This window comes from Sprattus sprattus (assembly GCF_963457725.1).
Source record: "Sprattus sprattus genome assembly, chromosome: 8".
Classification (NCBI taxonomy): Eukaryota; Metazoa; Chordata; class Actinopteri; order Clupeiformes; family Clupeidae; genus Sprattus; species Sprattus sprattus.
In genome coordinates this window covers 12975886-12995522 of record NC_137927.1, presented here as the reverse complement: position 1 = coordinate 12995522, position 19637 = coordinate 12975886, and the positions used below count along the sequence as shown (strand labels likewise).

The window sequence follows — 19637 nt, the reverse complement described above, 5'->3', positions numbered from 1 at the left end:
TGATAACAACAACAACGATACCATTACCAACACTATGAGTATAGAGTAGGCCTCAAGAAACTAATTAGACAGATGATTACTAAAAACACTAAGCCTAACAACATAGGGCTACACAGCAACGACTACTCCTTAAAAAAATTCAATACAGCGTCATTGAGACACAGACACAGCTCAATGTAACAGGCGGGCTACTTCAGTGACTTGAGTTTGTATCGCTATACAGTACAAAAAAAAAAAAACACCGACTCTACAAAAAAGTAGCCTGGGTGCCATCCGTTTGTACGCGTTCCACTGATCAAGCTGAACAAACGTTTGGCACCCAGGCTAACAAAAAAGATCAGGCTGTGCGACACTGTAGCCTACGAGGCACCTGGCGTCTGGTCTGACAGGAAAGATGCATGAAAAAATAAAGTAGTAGCCGCCAACTTTTGTCAAACGTGAACACACTCTGGATGATATTCAAGCAAATTACCAGGACCGCTTTGTGGTATGGTTGTCAACAAACGTGTAATGTCGACAAATAATGCATTCTAAAGTTAAGGTCAGAGTTACAGTTGCTGATATTTGTCTGTCCCAGTGGCTTACATGCTACACTCAAGCCGATAGGTGGCAGCATAGATCACTTCTTCCACTCAGGACAGAAAATCTAGTAAGTCTCTCACTCTGCACTTTCCAAGGGGTCTGTGGTCGGGAAAGAGTAAACATGTATTGGGACTATGCGAGGAAAGCCACCCCAGACAAAAAATATCTGAAAGAGTAACTGACAAGCTTGAGGGACTGATTTGGTAGATGCTAATGAAAAGCTTGATTCTTGGAATGAGCTTTTTCAAACTCTGCCGCTATTGACGTGTACCTGTCATGCTATCCTGGAATCAAAGTTGCTACGTTAGCTAGCCAGGTCAGGTGAGCCTTAGTTTGATAATTCATGTGATCGCTAGTATCAGCTAATGCAGACGTAAATTCTGTGCGTAATCGTGACAAATCTGGTGTGCTGGCTAATCTTGTTCAAATCGAACGTGCGACAAAGGATCGTTCAGTAGAAACAGCTACAAGACGAGCTTAGCTGCCAAGTGATAGTTTGTTATCCTATGCTAGCTATCTTAGGGTTACCTAACATTAGCGATACGTTACCAATCGCGGTTTGCTGACGTTGTCCATCTGATAATAATTTTGGAAGGCCAGTTTCCTGAATTTAGAGACACGCGGACCTATCAAACATTATATTGTAGTTCTTTAGTTAAACAGTCTTACGTTATGGTGTTGAAAGTTTCAGCAATGATTAGCCTCGAATTAACCTAGTTAGCTACCTACCTAGCTAGCTAGCTTGCTAGCATAATATTAGTTATCCAGCTGTCTGGTTCACGCAGTTGAACGACTTTCCGAACGTGTTGGCAAGCGTGAAGTTTTACGGCGCAGTTGGCTAACTTATTAACATTGGTAGATAAACTTGCTTGAAAGTTTAAGGTTCTCAACTCCACAATATTGTGAGGATTTAGCTTGACTGTCTCATTTTTATTTCAAGATTCCAGTTGCAATGCCACTGATGTTTTTGGAGAGATTACCATGGCCCAGTTTGCAAACGTACATAGCACTCAGCGTAGTCCTGCTAGCAGGATGCACCTACAGCTCTTACAGCACCCTGACAGATTTTAGGCTGAAGGTGTCATCTTTGGACGAAGCTCCCCATGGCTCTGTTTATGACACCACCCAGCCCCCTGATCAAGATGTGGACAGTGAAGTTGTGTTCGCCACAGTGTTGTGGTACCTTATTAATGACAGCGTTTACGTTTGGGTAAGCTTAATGTTAATCATATTTTGTCTGCAAATACAAACGTTTAGCTGTCATTGTATTATTTTTACAAACCTGATTTAAATTTGACCTCAAGGTGCTTGTCAACACGGTTTGCTGCACCCTTATGGTCATCGCCAAAATCATCCAATGGATGGTTTTTGGACCCCTCAGAGTCAGTGAGAAGCAGGTATGTTAAAATTCACATTCCAAACAGTCATTAAGCATTTAAAAAGGAAGATGCATACATGATGGGGAGAAAGCAGTCTTTCATTTATGAGGCCTAGCATTTATGAGAGCACCTTCTTATATGACTGATACTGCTTTTCTTTTGTGGGGTCAGCTGTGATATAAATAAAAAAATCCTTTTTGATAAAGTTTATGAAATGCAAAAGTGTTGAAATGCTTGCCACCGTGGAAGTGGTTACCTCTCAGTCTTGAGGCCTAAAATAGAAGACATTTGAAGGCTGAGGGGGTTATGTTATGATTTTGTGTTATCAGATGCATTTCTATTTGTGCCTTCCTTCTCAGGTAGCAATTAGATCTCATACTTGTGTCCACTGTGATCAGGTGGATTTCTGGAGCTAAGTTCCGGTATGCGAATTGCAGCGATTCGCATGGGAGAACCGCTTCACCAGGGGAGGTGATGCACACGAGACGAGACGCATTTCATCACCTAGAGGCAGGGGCGCGAGCGGACATGGTAGACCTATTGACTACTAGAGCCTACTCGTCACGATAGAGCCTACTAGTCACGATAAACGTTGTTGATAACGTAAAGTTAACGTTAATAGTAGTCGAAGACTCTTACTAAAGATCTTACTAATTTTCGTGGTTGAAAGTCGGTAAGAAAACATAGACAAATAGCAGATCTTACTCATTTTCGTGGTTGAAAGGCGGTAACAAAACAGAGACAAATAGCTACACGGTCAAGCAATGTCATTTATTTCCTAAAAGTTGTTGATAGAAATAGAAAATACACACTCACAGAAATACACTCGCAAAAATCACGAAGGCGTGTAATTCACCCAAAAATCACGAAGGCGTGTAAATCACCTTTGCGTCTCGTGCGCACCACCTCCCCTGTTGAAGTGGTTCTCCCATGCGAATCGCTGCAATTCGCATACTAGTTCTTACCTGGATTTCTGTGTGCCTTGATAGCCCTTGCCAGCTCACAAACTCTGCTCCTGTTCTGTCTGTAGCACTTGAAGGACAAGTTCTGGAACTTCATCTTCTACAAGTTCATCTTTATTTTTGGCGTCCTGAACGTGCAGACCGTGGAAGAGGTGGTGATGTGGTGCCTCTGGTTTGCTGCTCTCATCTTCCTCCACCTCATGGTTCAGTTGTGCAAGGACCGCTTTGAATATGTGAGTAACATTTTGGTGCATATTCCACTCTAATGTAGACACAGGAGAGTGAGCTTGCATTCCCACTAGCAGGCGTCTTCAAACTTTAGGGACTTTGGCGATGCCATGAGTGATGTAAAAGAAGACATGGAATACCTGCATCTCTGCTCTATGCTTTCTTGCAGTTGCTTGTATAGCATGATGGCAACACCCTGAACACTGTTGTGTATGATAAACACTATGACAAATTGCTATGATATGAGACAAGTTCATCCTTTTAAATGAGTGACATGGGTAGACAGTATCTCTTTCAGGTTTGCCTCTATAAATAGCCTCTGGCAAAAGCACGTGAGGCTTGGAGTTTTGGTTATGCATGGGCTGCTCATGTTTGCCTTCTGAGAAGCTAGGACACCAGGAACTTGTTTTCATGTGTTGTCAGATTATGATTGCAGGCTATGAGCATGTAGGCCAGTGGCAAAACTGCATGTTCCTTGTTTTTAGATTTTAGGTTGTCGCAGAAGGTTGTCCTGTCTTCTTTTGTTTTCATGAGGCTGTGATTTATCCTCTCTACGTAAGACCGTGCTAAGGTCTTCTTGGCATTAATGTATAATGTCCCACATATATCTGACATAGTAGGCTGCTCTATGCTTGCGGAGGGATGTGTCTGTTAGCTCATGTGTTTAAAGAAGTTTGTGTGTATGTATGTTTGTAATTGTGTGTTTGTACCCGTAGCTCTCCTTCTCGCCGACCACCCCCCTGGGCAGTCACATTCGGGTTATGTCCCTGCTGACTGGCCTCCTACTGTCCTGCTGTGGCCTGGGAGTGCTGTGTGGGCTGTGGGGGTCGGCCCATGGTATGCACACCCTGGCGTTCATGGCTGCCGAGGTAAAAAAAAAAAAGTAAAACACCCATGAACTCACCCATGTGATTTTCTTTAGGATAAAGGCATTATACAGACGTGGACAAAATTGTTGGTACCCTTCCTTTAAAGAAGGAAAAACCCACAATGGTCACTGAAATAACTTGAAACTGACAAAGGTAATAATAAATAAAAACTTACTGGAAATTAACTTATCAAAATCAGATATTGCTTTTGAATTGTTGTTCAACAGAATAATTAAAAAAAAAAAACTGGCCTGGACAAAAGTGATGGTACCCCTAGAAAAGATTGAAAATAATTTGACCATAGGGACATGTTAAACTAAGTTGTGTCCAATAATTAGCATCACAGATGTCTTCAAAGCTGTTATAAGTCAGTCTGCCTATTTAAAGGGTGAAAAGTAGTCACTGTCCTGTTTGGTATCATGGTGTGTACCATGCTGATCATGGACCAGAGAAAGCTAAGGATAAAATTAAAGACAAGCATGTTAAAGGTAAAGGCTATAAGACCATCTCCAAGCAGCTTGATATTCCTGTGACTACAGTAGAACGTATTATTCAGAAGTTTAAGGTCCAGGGGACTGTAGCCAACCTTCCTGGACGTGGCTGCAAGAGGAAAATTGATGACAAATTGAAAAGACTGATAATACGAATCGAAACCAAAGAGCCCAGAACTACTTTCTAAAGAGATAAGACCTGAACTCCAAGGTCAAGGTACATCAGTGTCAGATCACACCATCCGTCGCTGTTTGAGCCAAAGTTGAACGAGAAGGACTTCAATTCACAAAGCAAATAATAAAAAAGCGAGACTGGAATTTGCCAAAATGCATATTGACAAGCTACAGGGCCTCTGGGAGAATGTCCTTTGGACAGATGAGACAAATCTGGAGTTTTTTGGCAAGTCACATTAGCTCTATGTTTAGAGACGCAAAAATAAAGCATACACAGAAAAGAACACTGTACCTACTGCGAAACATGGAAGAGGCTCGGTTATGTTCTGAGTCTGCTTTGCTGCATCTGGCACAGGGTGCATCAAGGCATTTTGGTGCGAAATGTGCTGCCCAATGTCAGAAAGCTTGGTCTCAGTCGCAGGGCATGGGTCCTCCAACTAATGACCCAAAACACACAGCTAAAACACCCAACAATGTCTAAGAGCAAACCATTGGACTATTCTGAAGTGGCTTCTATGAGCCCTGATCAAAATCCTATTGAACATCTGTGGATGGAGCTGAAACATGCAGTCTGGAGATGGCACCTTTCAAACCTGAGACCGCTGGAGCAGTTTGCTCACAAGGAGTGGGCCAAAATAACGGTTGACAGGTGCAGAAGTTTCATTGAGAGTTACAGAAATCGATTGATTGCAGTGATTGCCTCAAAAGGTTGTGGAACAAAATATTAAGTTAAGGGTACCATCATTTTTGTCCAGGCCAGTTTCATTAGTTTTATTTTTTTAATTCTTCTGTTGAACAACAATTCAAAAGCAATGTCTGATTTTGATAAGTTAATTTTCAGTACATTTATATTTACTATTACCTTTGTCCGTTTCTTTAACGGAAGGGTACCAACAATTTTCTCCACGTCTGTATTCAAAAGCCTTTGCATCTGTATTTGAGTAATGTGTTCTTCAGGATCATCTGAATTAGTCTTGTTCCAGTGGCCCTATTGGATGGCAGGATGTCTTGTTGGATAGGCATTATCCACATGGAAATAAGGCCTGGCCATCCTACAGTTGTGGATGCAGTGATAGCTCTAGGTTTAGCACGTGTGCTCTGTATGTGCCCCACAAGTGCAACCCCTTGAAGTCGTACTCTATAGCTTCCCTACAGCTTTGCAATGTGGTTTCCTCAGTTTTGCTTTTTCTTCTTTTTCCAGTGTATGTTGGTGACTGTACGAACTGGCCATGTCATAATGCGGTAAGCCTCAGCAAACATAAACATAATGATCTAATTTCTGTTTGAGTACTTGGGCTTACTCTTCTCCTGCTTGTTTCATAGAAAGACCCTTTAACTTTGCTTGCCCAGAGATCGAATCAGCTGAAATGGCAGCATTGTGAGGCAAAGGGGAAGGCAGATTAGGGCAAGCTCTAGTAAGCAGACTCATTAATTAAAGGATTCTATTTGAGCTTGCAAAAAGTAGGCTAGTCACATAGGCATTTTAGTGTCTAAATGCTTTGTATCGATTGATGTGGGGAAACCTTAGTGTTATGTTTATAAAACATTGATATACATAGAGATCATGTTGCTATGTTGCTGTTCAGGATATGTTGACCCTCTGTACTTTGAAAAGATGCTGGCTTTTCCTTACCTTACCTGAAAACCATTTTAAATTACCTATCACCACTCTTATCACCGCTTATCATCATAACTTATCACCGCTACTGAAAGAAGCACACTTTCTTACTGTTATTGCATGATCTGTTGCCCTCAGTTGTCAGTATGCTGGACAAGACACTTAAAGTCGTAAACGCTGTGTGTCCATGTGAAGCCACATTCTCTCGAAGTTAAACAAGTCATCACTGAACCCCCCCCCCCCCTTTATTCCATTAGTTATTCCATTCACCTCTGGGATCTAAACCATGAGGGCACCTGGGAGGGCAAAGGCAGCCACATCTACTATACCGACTTTGTTATGGAGATGGTCATGCTGTCGCTGGATCTCATGCATCACATCCACATGTTGGTAAGTTGCAGGAGCCGTGTTTCAGTTTGAACTCCATCAGTTCTGGGAAAAGAGCCTCATTTATCAGGGAGAATTATGAAATGTGTTCTCCCGACACGGTAAAAGGGCATAGAGGAAAGCATCATCTAAATGGCCCTCTGCTACAAACCATAAATTAGCAATGAATGAATGACCCTTCCTTCAATCGTTTCTTGCTCGCTCTCTCTCTCTCTCTCTCTCTCTCTCTCTCTCTCTCTCTCTCTCTCTCTCTCAATCTCTTTTGTCTTTCTCTCTCACTCTTTCTCTCTTTTCCTCTCTCCCCAGCTCTTTGGGAACATTTGGTTGTCCATGGCCAGCCTGGTGATCTTCATGCAGCTGCGCTACCTGTTCCACGAGGTGCAACGCCGCCTGCGCCGCCACAAGAACTACCTCCGCGTCATCAACAACATGGAGGCCAGGTCTGCCCTTAGCCGTAGCACATCTCACTTACTGCTGGCCTGGTTATATAATGACCCAGCCTACGGCACGGATTTAGTGAGTCAGTAATCCTTGGCCAGGTTCTGAATGGGTGAATACAGGAAGTCTCGAGAGCCACCTGAGAGCATTGGTGGACCTTGACTGTTTGTGTGTGTGTGTGTGTGTGTGTGTGTGTGTGTGTGGGACTAATTTCACTGTCTGTTTTCACAGATTTGCAGTGGCAACCGCAGAGGAGTTAGCAACCAATAACGATGACTGTGCTATCTGCTGGGATACCATGCACACTGCACGCAAGCTGCCATGTGGCCACCTCTTCCACAAGTACGTTGCAGCTAGTCTGAGGCTGAATCAGCACTGTTTTCTGTGTCTAACAAGATGGATAGGTTCATCTGTCATTTTTTTTGTGTTTGTTTTGTGGAGGATTAAAATGGAAAATGATTGTGGTAAAAATGATATGAGCAAAATGTAATCCTGAGGTTATGATACATTTCCAGTATATTCCCATTCAATGTATCTTCAAGAATTTCATTGCATTTGTTTAATTTTCTGACTACCTGACTACCTGAGTATACCAAGTGATTTGGCTATGTTGCTACCCTTATTTGATCTGTGTGTGTGGGTGTTGTGTACTTGCATGTGCATGAGTAGGTTACAGTGCTGTTGTGTTATAACGCTGCATGTTCCCATGTGGGTCCCAGTTCCTGTCTGCGTTCTTGGTTGGAGCAGGACACCTCATGCCCGACCTGCCGGTTGCCCCTGAACATCAGTGGAGACCGCCCCCACCCCCGGGACCCTCAGCAGAGGGGACCACTGGATGGGAACCTGGCCCCTGGGGGCCCTGCTGCAGACACCCGACCCCATATCAACCAGCACAATCACTTTTTCCACTTTGATGGTAAAGGCCCATGCAGGATCTCAGATGTGACCTGAGATAACAGTGGGCTTTCATTATGACGGATGAACTGTGTATTGTTTGCTTTACCTGGCCTCACCTAAATCTACATGTTACAGCCTCTTTGAAGTAAAGGCTAGTTTTTTGTGTATTCACCAATACTATTGGTTTTTGGCAAAGTCAAAACTCGTATATTTACTTACATTCATGTTTTTGTAAATCTGGGTTCAAAGGTACTTTGGTTTCCAAGAATTCTTGTGTGCATTTTTGTTTTTAAATGTTTAATGATTGTGTTATTGTTCAGTCTGCTTTAGCATTCAATAATTGCTGGTGGATATATGTGTGAGTTCATATGGTTTGGTGGTTTTCAGGGTCTCGTATTGCCAGCTGGCTGCCCAGTTTCTCAGTGGAGGTCATGCACACCACCAACATGCTGAGTATTGCACAGGCTAACAACTCCCAGATGAATTCTATGGTATGACACAGAGTGTTTATGTTGAGGGAAGGGAGAGAAAAATATAAAATTATCAAATTGTGACTGATGGCTTACAGAGTGTTGCATGGGAAGTTATCATATTAAACATTTAGCGTGATTTAATGAAATAACACGTTGTTAAATTGCGTAGCGAGATTTTTAACATCCTACTACTGTCCTGCTGCCAGTACATAACAGTAGCAAATGGCGGATGTTGCGCACTAACGGATCAAATTTGATGCCCGAATTCAGTACGGATGATTTGACCCTTAAGACAGGTTATTTAGATTCCCATGGTCTAACTCAACATCTAAGCGACTGCCTACATTGTGGTATCATAACTAAAATAAAACCGAAATGAAAGCCTTCCTCTCTCTGATGCTTATCTGGCTGTTTCACTGACAGACTGCTATCAGTGACGTGTGTAACATCTTGTACCTTTAACCCCCTGCACAGGCCCACCAGATCCAGGAGATGTTCCCCCAGGTGCCTTACAACCTCCTCCTCCAGGACCTCCAGCTCACACGCTCTGTGGAGGTCACCACTGATAATATACTGGAAGGACGCATCCAGGTGCCCTTCCCTACTCAGGTGAGTGCTGCAGTTTGCCCTGACCTTTCATGTAAGGGTCATTAGTAGCCAGCTAGTGGGAGATTGACTGTTTCAGATGGAAGATCACACCTAAGATAACACTTCATGGGTATACTGAATTCAGAATAGGGGAATATTTTCAGCATGTTAAAAATACACACAAATAAACATGGGTAAGAAAAGCTACGAGATAATAAATGGTGCAAGTAAAGCCCTTTTTTTTGTGAAACAGTCTTGTAGATGATGCAGTGCTGATGACTGAAGCAACAATATACATCAGACATAGGGTTGTTCTTAAGCTGTGTGTGTCTGTGTCTGTGTCTGGCACAACAGTCAGTGGAGCGGGTCCCTCTTCAGATGAGTGCGGCCCCTGAGGAGTCGGCAGCGGGGAGCAACTCCTTGTCCTCCGACACTATGATTGCGGAACCCGAGAGCCTTGAGGTGCGAGGCAGCCGCTTCTCCAAGTCTGCAGAGGAGCGGCAGAAGATGCTGCTGCAGAGGAAGGAGGAACTACTCCAGCAGGCACGCAGGTACAGCAGCCTGCAGGGCCAGTGAATTAAAACGGCTTCCTAAAATAGCATTGCCCTGTGAAGTGTGACTTGTCACACTTTTAATTTTGTTTTTTAGAGATTCTGGACATATTGTAGGTAGTATCTTGTAAGTGATAATCTCACCATAGCATCCCATAATCTGCACTGTCACCTCTATGATATTCACCCATCTGCAGAGATTAGGTACAGCTTTTATCATAAAGGCTCGATCATTGTGGATCGTTTTGTGTTAGATTAGGCTTAGGTTGTGACAAAATGAACGTTTTAAAGCTGAAAAGGACCCGAATGTAATGAAGTGTGTGTTCTGGTGGTCTGTTTAGGTACACTGATATGAAGGCATAGGCAGTCCTGATATATGAGTCTAGATTAGAAGTCCACATTACAATTACTACACTTTAAAACTCGCAATTTCTAAATAACATCTCTAAGTTAAAAGACTTCATTATATGGGATTGTGAAACACACAACCAGACTAAAATGAATCTTCCCCCAGCGGAAACAGTTGTGAAATCACTCTAAATAGTCTGGAGCTCAGAAGAGGCAAGTGTACAGTATTGGCTAATAACATCTGTGTATGTTACAACTCACAGGAGGTTTATTAAGAAGAGCCCAGGAGAAGAAGAGGAGGACATGTACGAGGAATATGAAGATGAAGAGTTGCCATCTCTAGAGGAGGCTGAGCCCAGCTCAAACCCAGCGCTGCGCAAACGTCACGCACTGGCAGCGGCTGCCGAGCACCAAGGGCATAGGCAGCAAGACCCCTTAGAGTGAGCCAGGACATGGAGGAGCCTGAAGCAATGCACACACACACACACACACACCTGAACCAGTACAAATGGCCCACGCTCTCTCTCACACACACACACACACACACACACACACACACACACACACACAGCCTTCTCTTAAACAATAGTTGAAAATTACCTACAGAAAACCAGACAAGACAAAACAGAGAGCTGCTGCTTCTAGGGTTGCCTTAGCCAGATTTGATCGATCTGAGGAGACTGTCTTCATACTCTTGATTTATTTCTAGAAGGTCTTTCGAAGAGCGTGGCGTGGGAACGGATGTCAGTGTTGCAGGGGACGTTAGGAAGTGCCCGGGGGGGAGCATGCGAGTTTGAGATGGCTGCTGCATGGTTTGTGTTCAGAAATTGTGTGGTGCAGCGTCAAAGCAAGCAACATAGTGGTTGCTTCTTTTTTTTCTTCTTTTTTTTGGGGAGGAAGGGGGGGGGTCCTGAGAAGAAGAGGTTGCCGTTTGTAGTTGTGGTTTAACCTGGAATGTCATTGTTGCAAGTGTACTGGATACTCACGTCACATGGCTTTCTCTTTTCTTTTACCTTTATTGCTCTTGAGCCAGAATCTACCACCAGAGTATTCTCATCTGGCACCACTGTTGAATGGAGACAAACTTTAGGTATGGTCTGGTCATAATTCATCTATATTATTCCTTCTAATCTAATGGTGATATATCAGACATCCACATCATTGTCTTCCTGGGAAGACACTATCAGCTTATATGTCATTTTAACAGGTATTATTGTTTTCGAACACCGCATGGAACTTTTGTCAAAATGCATTTTTTCCTCTAGTCTCTTCATCTTATTTGTCCAGTGTAAGTGGATGGCGACATCTTCGTTTCTTATTCCGTTCAGTCCATGACACAAACCCACCCCATCACTGCTGCTTTACTGTTATCTTACCTTACCTTGCGTATGCCTTCAGTTAGTATCATTGACTGTTATATCAAAGACTGCAAAGGAGATTTTTACTTTTAAAGATCAATATTTGAAGAATGTATGGGTTTCTTTTTTACAGTCTCGAAATATCCATTTCCCCACGTGGTATTCAAACTAAAATATAGAAAAGAAAAGTGTTGAAGCATTGACACACAGAGAAGTTTTTTTCCCCAGGAATAATCTGCATCTCCTTAACAACGAGACTCCAAGTACTATGTTGGGGGTTATGTAGAGTAATGTAGAGCTATTTGCATTTGTTTGCCTATTTGAGTGAGGTGGGCTAATGTGTCCCATTAACAGTAACGGTTTCCTTTTACCTAACAAACACTTGAGTGCATGGCCTGAAGACCTTAAGGTGCTATTGCAGTGCCTGGCCACAAGGTTACCATTGTTGTTTTATATATGTTGTGCAAAACTCCAACAAAGGTATTACATTTGATTTCCTGTAGGTCTTTGAACGTCAGCAGAGAGAAACTAACATACCTGGCCATGCCATAATGTGAGCTGTGCAATGGGAGATTTAATTTTATTTTAGGTCATTGGACATTCACCTGTTTGCCCTGTGCAAACAACTTTGGTCAACTATATCCTTTTATTTGTGAAATCTTTATTTTTCAAAATGAGGTTTTTCCAACATTGTTGATGATGGTCTGAAATGTTTTCTCAACAAGAGATGGACTGTAGGGCCTACTGATAGAGCTTTATTAAATTATTGTGCCTAAATTGGAGAGTAGTGTCAGTGCTGAAATGAATTAGTTTTTATATGCATTATTATTGTACCATTATGATTTTATCTGCTAATTAAAGTTTTTAAATTAAGGTTTAATCAATCTACTGTCTTTATCTCGTTTGTTTATAAGCACCCATAACTTGGCTCATCAGTAGAGGGCAGTGCTGAAACTGAATTCAAAGGCTAGAAAAAATAAAGTGAAATGTAAAATGCCTGGGTGGAGCAAATCCAAATATGTCTAGTCTATATAAGATGCTTATTGTGTGAGCTACACGACAGTGTAGGTTTGTGGCGCTCTGGAGGATTACAGTAAGTTTTGATAACTACAACACATTCGTAAAAACATTCAAATTTTAATATATTTACTAGTATTACACTGTAATATATTACTGTGATATATGTTTTATCGTGCGGTGCACAAGCTCGCTTCTTCTCAATGGCAAGGGTAGGTTCTGCTGTCTTCACTGCTTTGACGTTTAGTTTGAGAGTTTGAGGACTTTTGGCTAAATCTATAGAGTAAGGAATGGTACTGGTTATGGTGAGCGGCGCCATGTTTTCAACCCCACACTAAGGCTGCTCAGGCTAATTAATATCTACTTCTAAAGCTACAGAGGATTGTGATACCGTTGCACCCCTATACACACAGAGGAGGATGCTGACGGATGTAACCTGACTCAGTGTGCAATGGTAATGATGACGATATAGTGTCTTGAAATCCATCTGGGTTATTTTATTTCACTGTCTTTTAATACCGTTAATGTTCTTGTATAGCTTAGTTCTGTCATAGCTTTTATGCGCTACTTTCATTCCCATGTCTGACTCACATGTTAGCGATCCTGTGCTGCGCTGGAGTAGCGCGCTTGGATTTGTGAATGCCAACTGCCTACCTAGGCGCTGACCTCACTGCACGTCACTGAACTTTAGGCTACCCTACAGCAATTAACTAAAGGCCGAATTATGCTCTGTTTTAGACGTAACGCGTAAGCACGTAATTTACACAAGGAACTTGTTTTAGACAAGTTTTGATTTAAGGTTCGTTTTAGACGCAGAGCCGTGTAGCGCGCTTGGATTTGTGAATGCCAACTGCCTACCTAGGCGCTGACCTCACTGCACGTCACTGAACTTTAGGCTACCCTACAGCAATTAACTAAAGGCCGAATTATGCTCTGTTTTAGACGTAACGCGTAAGCACGTAATTTACACAAGGAACTTGTTTTAGACAAGTTTTGATTTAAGGTTCGTTTTAGACGCAGAGCCGTGTTGCAAGGCTTGTGAGCCGTGTTGCGTGTTGCAAAGCAAATTGACGCCAGAACTGTAGATTTATTTTGAGTTAAGTAAGCCTATTTATTGCAGCAGGACAAAGGGAAAAAAAACTTACCGGAGCATGAAAGTGTAGTGGGCGAAAGGCTTGATGTTATGAATACATGTGTTACACAAAATACAAATGTTGGCAATTCAGTACCAGTGGCGAAAAAGACAGCACATGACGCAAAAGTTCGTTTATTGACATCTTTTAATGACTGCGACAGGCTTTAAAACGATGTGTTTATGAGTTACATTATTCAAAGATGAGGTGGTAAACGGCGAGAGAATCTCATCATGTTGTCAATGCTTGTAACTACAATGGTGCTGGCCACAAGGTAACGGCAGGTTACTGTTAACTTTTGTATATGAGCAGACCGGGCTCATTCTATCAAACTCGCTGGTGCAATTGATGGATTCACGTCAATATGAACTCAATGAAAGATATCGCCATTACTCACAAGTGGCGGAAAATGAATATGAAAGTACCTTTGTTCGTGAATGACCACATTCTCTCCAAACAATCCCGGGTGAGTGGGATATTCGCGGTAATTTGAGCGTCCTTATAAGTGTTTAAAGATTTGTAAAGGAGTTCATGTCTTCGGACCTCTTCTGTTATGTTTGTTCCTAATCCATAAGAAAAGGCTTGTGAGAGGTCTGCAGGGTATTCATGATTTAAAAAAATATCTGGGTCTAAAAAAGACTGTATGCTATTAACCCGGAAACGTGAGACTCTGTGAAAGGCTGTGGTAGCCGGCCAATCACAGCCTTTGCGAGCTGTGTAGGGCCGTAGTGTTTTAGTCGCATAGTCAGGAATTTTGGGCGACGCACTTAAGCACGTAAGGGGGGGTATTTTACCGCGCAAGGGGGGGTTGTGTATCTTACGTGCTTACGCGTTACGTCTAAAACAGAGCATAATTCGGCCTTAAATGTTTTCTTTTTCATCTTTTTCATTTAGTGTGTTATTGTGAAACATTTCACATTGTAGAAAAGTTCACGTTACATAAGGCAACGCCTGCTGTGGCAGTTCGATATTTAATCATGCTAATGAAGGGCTACTGACAATGACAATGTTGTAACCTCCTATTGCATAGTAGGCCTATCCTATAGTAAACTATAGTCTTCTTATTCCGAGGAAAATCTCAACATTTCCGAGATTAAAGTCGTAAATGTACCAGAAAAGAAGCCAGTGTCCTGATTAATGTGATATATTTAGGAAAAAAACCTCCCAAATGTATGAAATTAAACTAATTTAAGGCAAAAAAAAAAAAAAAAAACTTAAACGAACGACTGTGAGCACACATTTCCCATAGTTTCATACGTTTCACTGGTTGCTGACGCAAATAAGTTAGGGAAAGATACTGTAATAAAGGATGATAATGGCATTAAAAGCTGCGCCAATGGGATGGAAATGAAACGGCTCCTGTCTAACTGAAAGCTCCACAGCAGCCATCAGACGCCCAGCGTTGCCACCGATAGAATCTCCCTTTAAAGTCAACTGAACCCCTGATGGGCAAACCGTGTCGTGTCCCATGCCGCAGCATCCGCATAGTAGCCTATCCAGTGTCAACATTCACATTAATCAGTTTCTCCATAACTGAAGCTGAGGCTAGCTATTTTGTGTAATGAAGAAACAGACTATAGCCTGCCCAATTAATCACTTTTTCTTGGGTGTTCATGATAACCCCCTATCAACTATATTTAAAAGGTAAACGTTTTGTTAGCCATGTTGCGGCCCACACATTTGATAGCTATGTCCCATACCGTTGCACCACTTCACAAACATGTAGGCCTTTCCTGTTTACTGGTGGAATCTGTGGTGTTATAAGGTTTGCTTTACATAGTAAAACGTTATAGCTCTGTCTTAGTCTTTCTATCTGTGGCCTACTTCTTCCTCATCCTGCTAATGTCAATGGCAAGTTAAATACCGGGTATTCTTTAAGTTTGACAGACACTGTGCAGTTTACCTGTAGAAGGTTCAGGCTCGAATTGCTCTAGTTTATAATTTATACAGTGCTCCAAAACATTTAATTGGACACGATAATGATGTTTGTGCACAAACACATGTTGGTGTTAAACAGGAAATGCTGACTCATTCAATTGGATACCATGTTGCCTGGATGTATTCATGGAGTGTCTTCTTGGTCCACTGTGATGGTAACTCTGTGTCAAGTTTCGAAAAGCAAACTTTGGACCTAATGGCAAAATATTCACTAATAGACGGGTAAGTTTTTATTTATTTTTTTTAGCTTGCATTCATATTGTAGTAGTGGTAGTTGTTGTTGATGATGGTAACTTAGTGTTTTTGTGTTGGATGCTGGAACCTAGTTTAACCATAACTAATTGCAGGCTGCTATTATTTATTTATGATGATGTTTGAACCTGATTAGCTGAAATCTGTAGGTTATCTATAGCTTTTTTTTTATCCCTAATAAAATCAAGCCATCAAATTTGCTTTGCAGATTTGTACTTACAAGCACTTTTTTAAAAATAATTTATGAATATGTAAAATAATATTTCTCCATTTAGACACAATGATCTAGCACTACAACTAAGGATCAGGCATAAAAACAAACTCAGTCAGGTTGACCCATACAACATTCCACATGTTGCCACAGATATAAATCGCCTTCACTCTGGTCACGTTGGGGCACAGGTGATGTGAATCTTTACTCATCCCATGGAAAATATATTTTTTTACTGTCATCCAGTGATTTCAACCAGGATAGATATGTTCTGTTTGCCTTGTGTTATGGCAGGTGTTTGCTGCGTATGTTATGTGTACCGCCCAAGACAAAGATGCTGTGCGGCTGGCCCTTGAACAAATTGATGTGATTCTCCGTCTGTGTAGTGAATGGCCAGATTTTAAGCTGGTCACTACGTCCGAGGGTACAGTAAACACAGTCAAATTGTGACGAAATGTGGAAAACAGGCCTAACCTTTGTTGTACAAATCAGCCATTTTTCCTTCATTGAGTTCCCCCAGTATACTTTTTTTCAGCCTTAGATGGATTGGATTAATTTTCCCTTCGGGACGGGAACTCATTATGATGTAATTGTGGTATGCAACTGAGATCAGTAATGGCATCAGGAAGCTGTTCATTGACTTTTCATTCCATTATTTGCAATTTCAGAGCATTTCCTCATTTAGTTTTCTCTGTGCTTGTAAGTTGCAGCATTTATCATCATTTGTTTGGTTTGTTTCCCATTAAGGCCTGAGGAATACCATGAAGATTGCCTGTATGCTGAGCCTGGAGGGGGGTCACATCATAGACAGCTCTCTGCCTGCCCTGCGCATGTTCTACAGACTAGGAGTGCGGTCAATGGCTCTGACTCACACCTGCAATACACCCTGGTGAAGTCATGTCTCATCTTGATGTGTCTAATCTACTGTAATTATATCTGCACCAGTTCTGACAGAGAACAAGATGAGTATCCACCAATAAAGAGTAAGGCCCGAAATCCTCCCTCTCTCAATAACATATGCTGTTTTTCCTTTAAGGGCTGAATCGTCATCAAAACTTTATACAGCTTATAAAGAGAAGAATAGCGGTTTATCAGAATTTGGAGAGGTGAGATTTTGAACTATCAACTGAACTGATACATTTTTATTCATAATGGATATATAGCTCATTAAAGGTCAATGTAAAATTTCTGTTTTCAAATCAAATTGTTTTGTAAGTCTGCACAGTTTAAGTATGGGGGCTGCCATGGTATGACCTGTACTACAAGAATAACAGGGATTAAGAAAAGAACAGTATGTTCCAAAAACAGGTTAAACCTTCACAAGCAACAAGATACAGGCCTGTACAGATTATCTCTACAATGCATCAGATTGAATCTGTTTGAGATGCAAAGCCGTATCCAAATAACATTAGCCTTAGATCCAATCTACACAGGGTCAAGGTTAAATAATAGGAAGGAGATATGTTGCCCATTTTGATCTCAGAATTAGGAACATTTAAACTAATATCTGCATCCCACACACACAGTGAGATGTTAATGTGTAATACTGTGCAATGCTGATGAGTAAAGTGTCAGTGCGGTCCATTTCTCTAGGCTGTGGTGGATGAGATGAACAGACTAGGAATGATCGTTGACCTCTCGCATTCCTCCTGGGCCACTGCATGGGCAGTGCTGAACATCTCCAAGGCTCCCGTCATCTTCAGCCACTCCTCGGCCTACACTGTTTGCAACCATGACCGCAACGTTCCAGACAATCTGCTACACGCACTGGTCAGCCTCAACGCACTGATGCTGGCAAAAAAAGTCCCACAATTTGTCATTACTTTCTCTGTCTCATACTTGTGGTTTGGAAGCTTGACATTCCTGTGTTGTTGTCTTTTAAGAAAAGGAATAAGGGGCTTATTATGGTCACTTTGTACAACGAGTTTGTAGGCTGTGGTCGCGAAGCAAACATCTCAGTTGTTGCTGGTGAGAAGTCATTCATGTCCACTATTGTACTATATGCTACCCTGCGAACAAGTTAAGAATACATTACTTTAACATTTGTTTCTTTCAGACCATTTTGACCATATTAAGAGGCAGGTTGGGGCTGAAACCATTGGGATCGGAGGGGACTTTGATGGAGCCTCTAAGTAAGTATGAACTTTCCCAGATCTGATACTGTGTACTGTGATACACAATGTGGCAGACAGATTACTGTTAACCTCCCGGCGGGTAGTGAGGGACTAACATGCGTGGTGTCCAGTACCTCAGTTCCTTCAGAGCTTTTATGGTAAAGCAGGATCCCTGATTTGTAGCTTCCCAGAGGGCTTAGAGGATGTGTCCAAATATCCCGCCCTGATCCAGGAGCTTCTGCAGAGGAACTGGACAGAGGCAGAGTTGGCAGGAGTGCTCAGACTCAACTTCATCCGGGTGTTTGAGGACGTAGAGCGAGTGAGTGGGCTCATGAATACACCACAAGAAATCCCATTAAGTGTACTGACTTAGCTCATAATGGTCTTTGACCATGCCTATCTATCAATTGTACCACCTGATTCTTCCAATATCGATTTATATCAATTATTTTTGTAATTATTTTGCCTAATTTGCTTACTTAATTATTTCACATACAGTATGTATTTATAAACAAGGTTTAATTTAATTTGTTGATGCTAGTTTGTTTCGTGGTGACTATAGTATACTTAATATTTGCATTTGCTCTGACATCACAATCAAATGTTTGTAAACATGTGTGTCCGCCTAAGAAAATATGTGACAAACAATTCAAAACAAGTTTGTGGTTGGGTCATTATTCTATGGGTTCACTTTCTCAGGTCCGAGACGTATTGGAAGACACCCGTGCCAGCGAGGCAGAGATCCCATTAAAGGAGGTTGAAAACCCGTGCCGTCTGGAACTGAGGCCTCCCAAGCCAAACCATAACTCCGTCAAGACGTTCATGCTCAAAAACAAGAGCATTTGCCTGGCTGATGGAGCTGTCATGTGGATGACACTCCTGTTCTGTCTGCTCCTTCAGTAGAGGTATTATACTGATAGCTAGCAGGTCAGATGTAGCACTTTATTTGCATGTAGCCTCCATCTGTGGACTTTGTTGACTCTAATCATTTCCAATTTGCAAGATATCTTATGTGGCTGTGGATAGCAGAACAGCAAGGATATAGACTGTATCAGGATCTGAGTAAAGTGACTGAAAAAAGGAAACGGATGTCAACCGAATACCAGACACCAACTTTGAAACTAACGTCATTATTCATCAATATTTTACACTGAGTTTTTGACTGAACATCAACAATATAACAGTATAATACTGTGTTTGGTTTCTATACATAGCAGTTTATTCTCATACGCTATGTTTTTTTTTTATCCTGTTATCCATTTTGCTCAAATAAACAAACAAAACAATGAAGGATTCCAGGATCATTCATCACATGACCAAAATGTGATCCATGTTTCAAAATGCTCACAACATAAATAATAAGCACAGGGCTTGTTATGGAAAATCTCTTAGTTATTTGTAATTTTGACAGTAAAGATAAAATCATTCACTGTAATGATGGATCACATCTTTTTTTGGTGCGCTAGTCATGGGGAATACTAAACAGAATGTACTCTTTGGAAAAGTCAGAATTCAGAAAAGTCCTCATCACCTGTTGTTTTGCATGTGTTTTTCTTACTACTGAATTGTTTTCATGTCCTGGGAGGTTTTCATTTTATCATTCAAGTATTTGATATAATCATGCAAGAT

The 19637-nt window shown here is 41.6% G+C and overlaps 2 protein-coding genes across 3 annotated transcripts; both read left to right on the top strand.

Moving 5' to 3' along the window:
* Positions 1 to 638: 638 nt before the first annotated feature.
* Positions 639 to 12227, top strand: amfrb (autocrine motility factor receptor b). Of its 2 annotated transcripts, none has more exons than XM_080843802.1 (14): positions 639 to 649; positions 1523 to 1792; positions 1887 to 1979; positions 2992 to 3156; positions 3868 to 4020; positions 5887 to 5927; positions 6561 to 6693; positions 6997 to 7130; positions 7360 to 7470; positions 7848 to 8044; positions 8413 to 8516; positions 8973 to 9107; positions 9441 to 9637; positions 10249 to 12227. In XM_080843802.1, the coding sequence occupies exons 2-14, from the start codon at positions 1535 to 1537 to the stop codon at positions 10427 to 10429; spliced, it is 1902 nt and encodes a 633-aa protein (XP_080699928.1). In that variant the 5' UTR covers positions 639 to 649; positions 1523 to 1534; the 3' UTR covers positions 10430 to 12227. The 2 variants fall into 2 exon arrangements, with proteins under 2 accessions (XP_080699928.1, XP_080699927.1); XM_080843801.1 differs by lacking the exon at positions 639 to 649 and adding an exon at positions 662 to 903.
* Positions 12228 to 15627: 3400 nt separating this feature from the next.
* dpep2 (dipeptidase 2) lies at positions 15628 to 18911 on the top strand (the record flags this gene model as incomplete). Its single annotated transcript, XM_080843497.1, has 10 exons — positions 15628 to 15653; positions 15959 to 16085; positions 16189 to 16318; positions 16642 to 16783; positions 16931 to 17000; positions 17488 to 17664; positions 17778 to 17862; positions 17951 to 18026; positions 18192 to 18327; positions 18708 to 18911. The coding sequence occupies 10 exons, from the start codon at positions 15628 to 15630 to the stop codon at positions 18909 to 18911; spliced, it is 1173 nt and encodes a 390-aa protein (XP_080699623.1).
* Positions 18912 to 19637: the final 726 nt, after the last annotated feature.

Excerpts from the sequence above, each read along its gene's own strand:
- amfrb (XM_080843802.1), top strand. The coding sequence starts at position 1,535 with ATGCCACTGATGTTTTTGGAGAGATTACCATGGCCCAGTTTGCAAACG. Across the intron at positions 1,980-2,991 it reads TCAGAGTCAGTGAGAAGCAG|CACTTGAAGGACAAGTTCTG; the intron begins GTATGTTAAAAT and ends TTCTGTCTGTAG. Across the intron at positions 7,471-7,847 it reads TGTGGCCACCTCTTCCACAA|TTCCTGTCTGCGTTCTTGGT; the intron begins GTACGTTGCAGC and ends TGTGGGTCCCAG.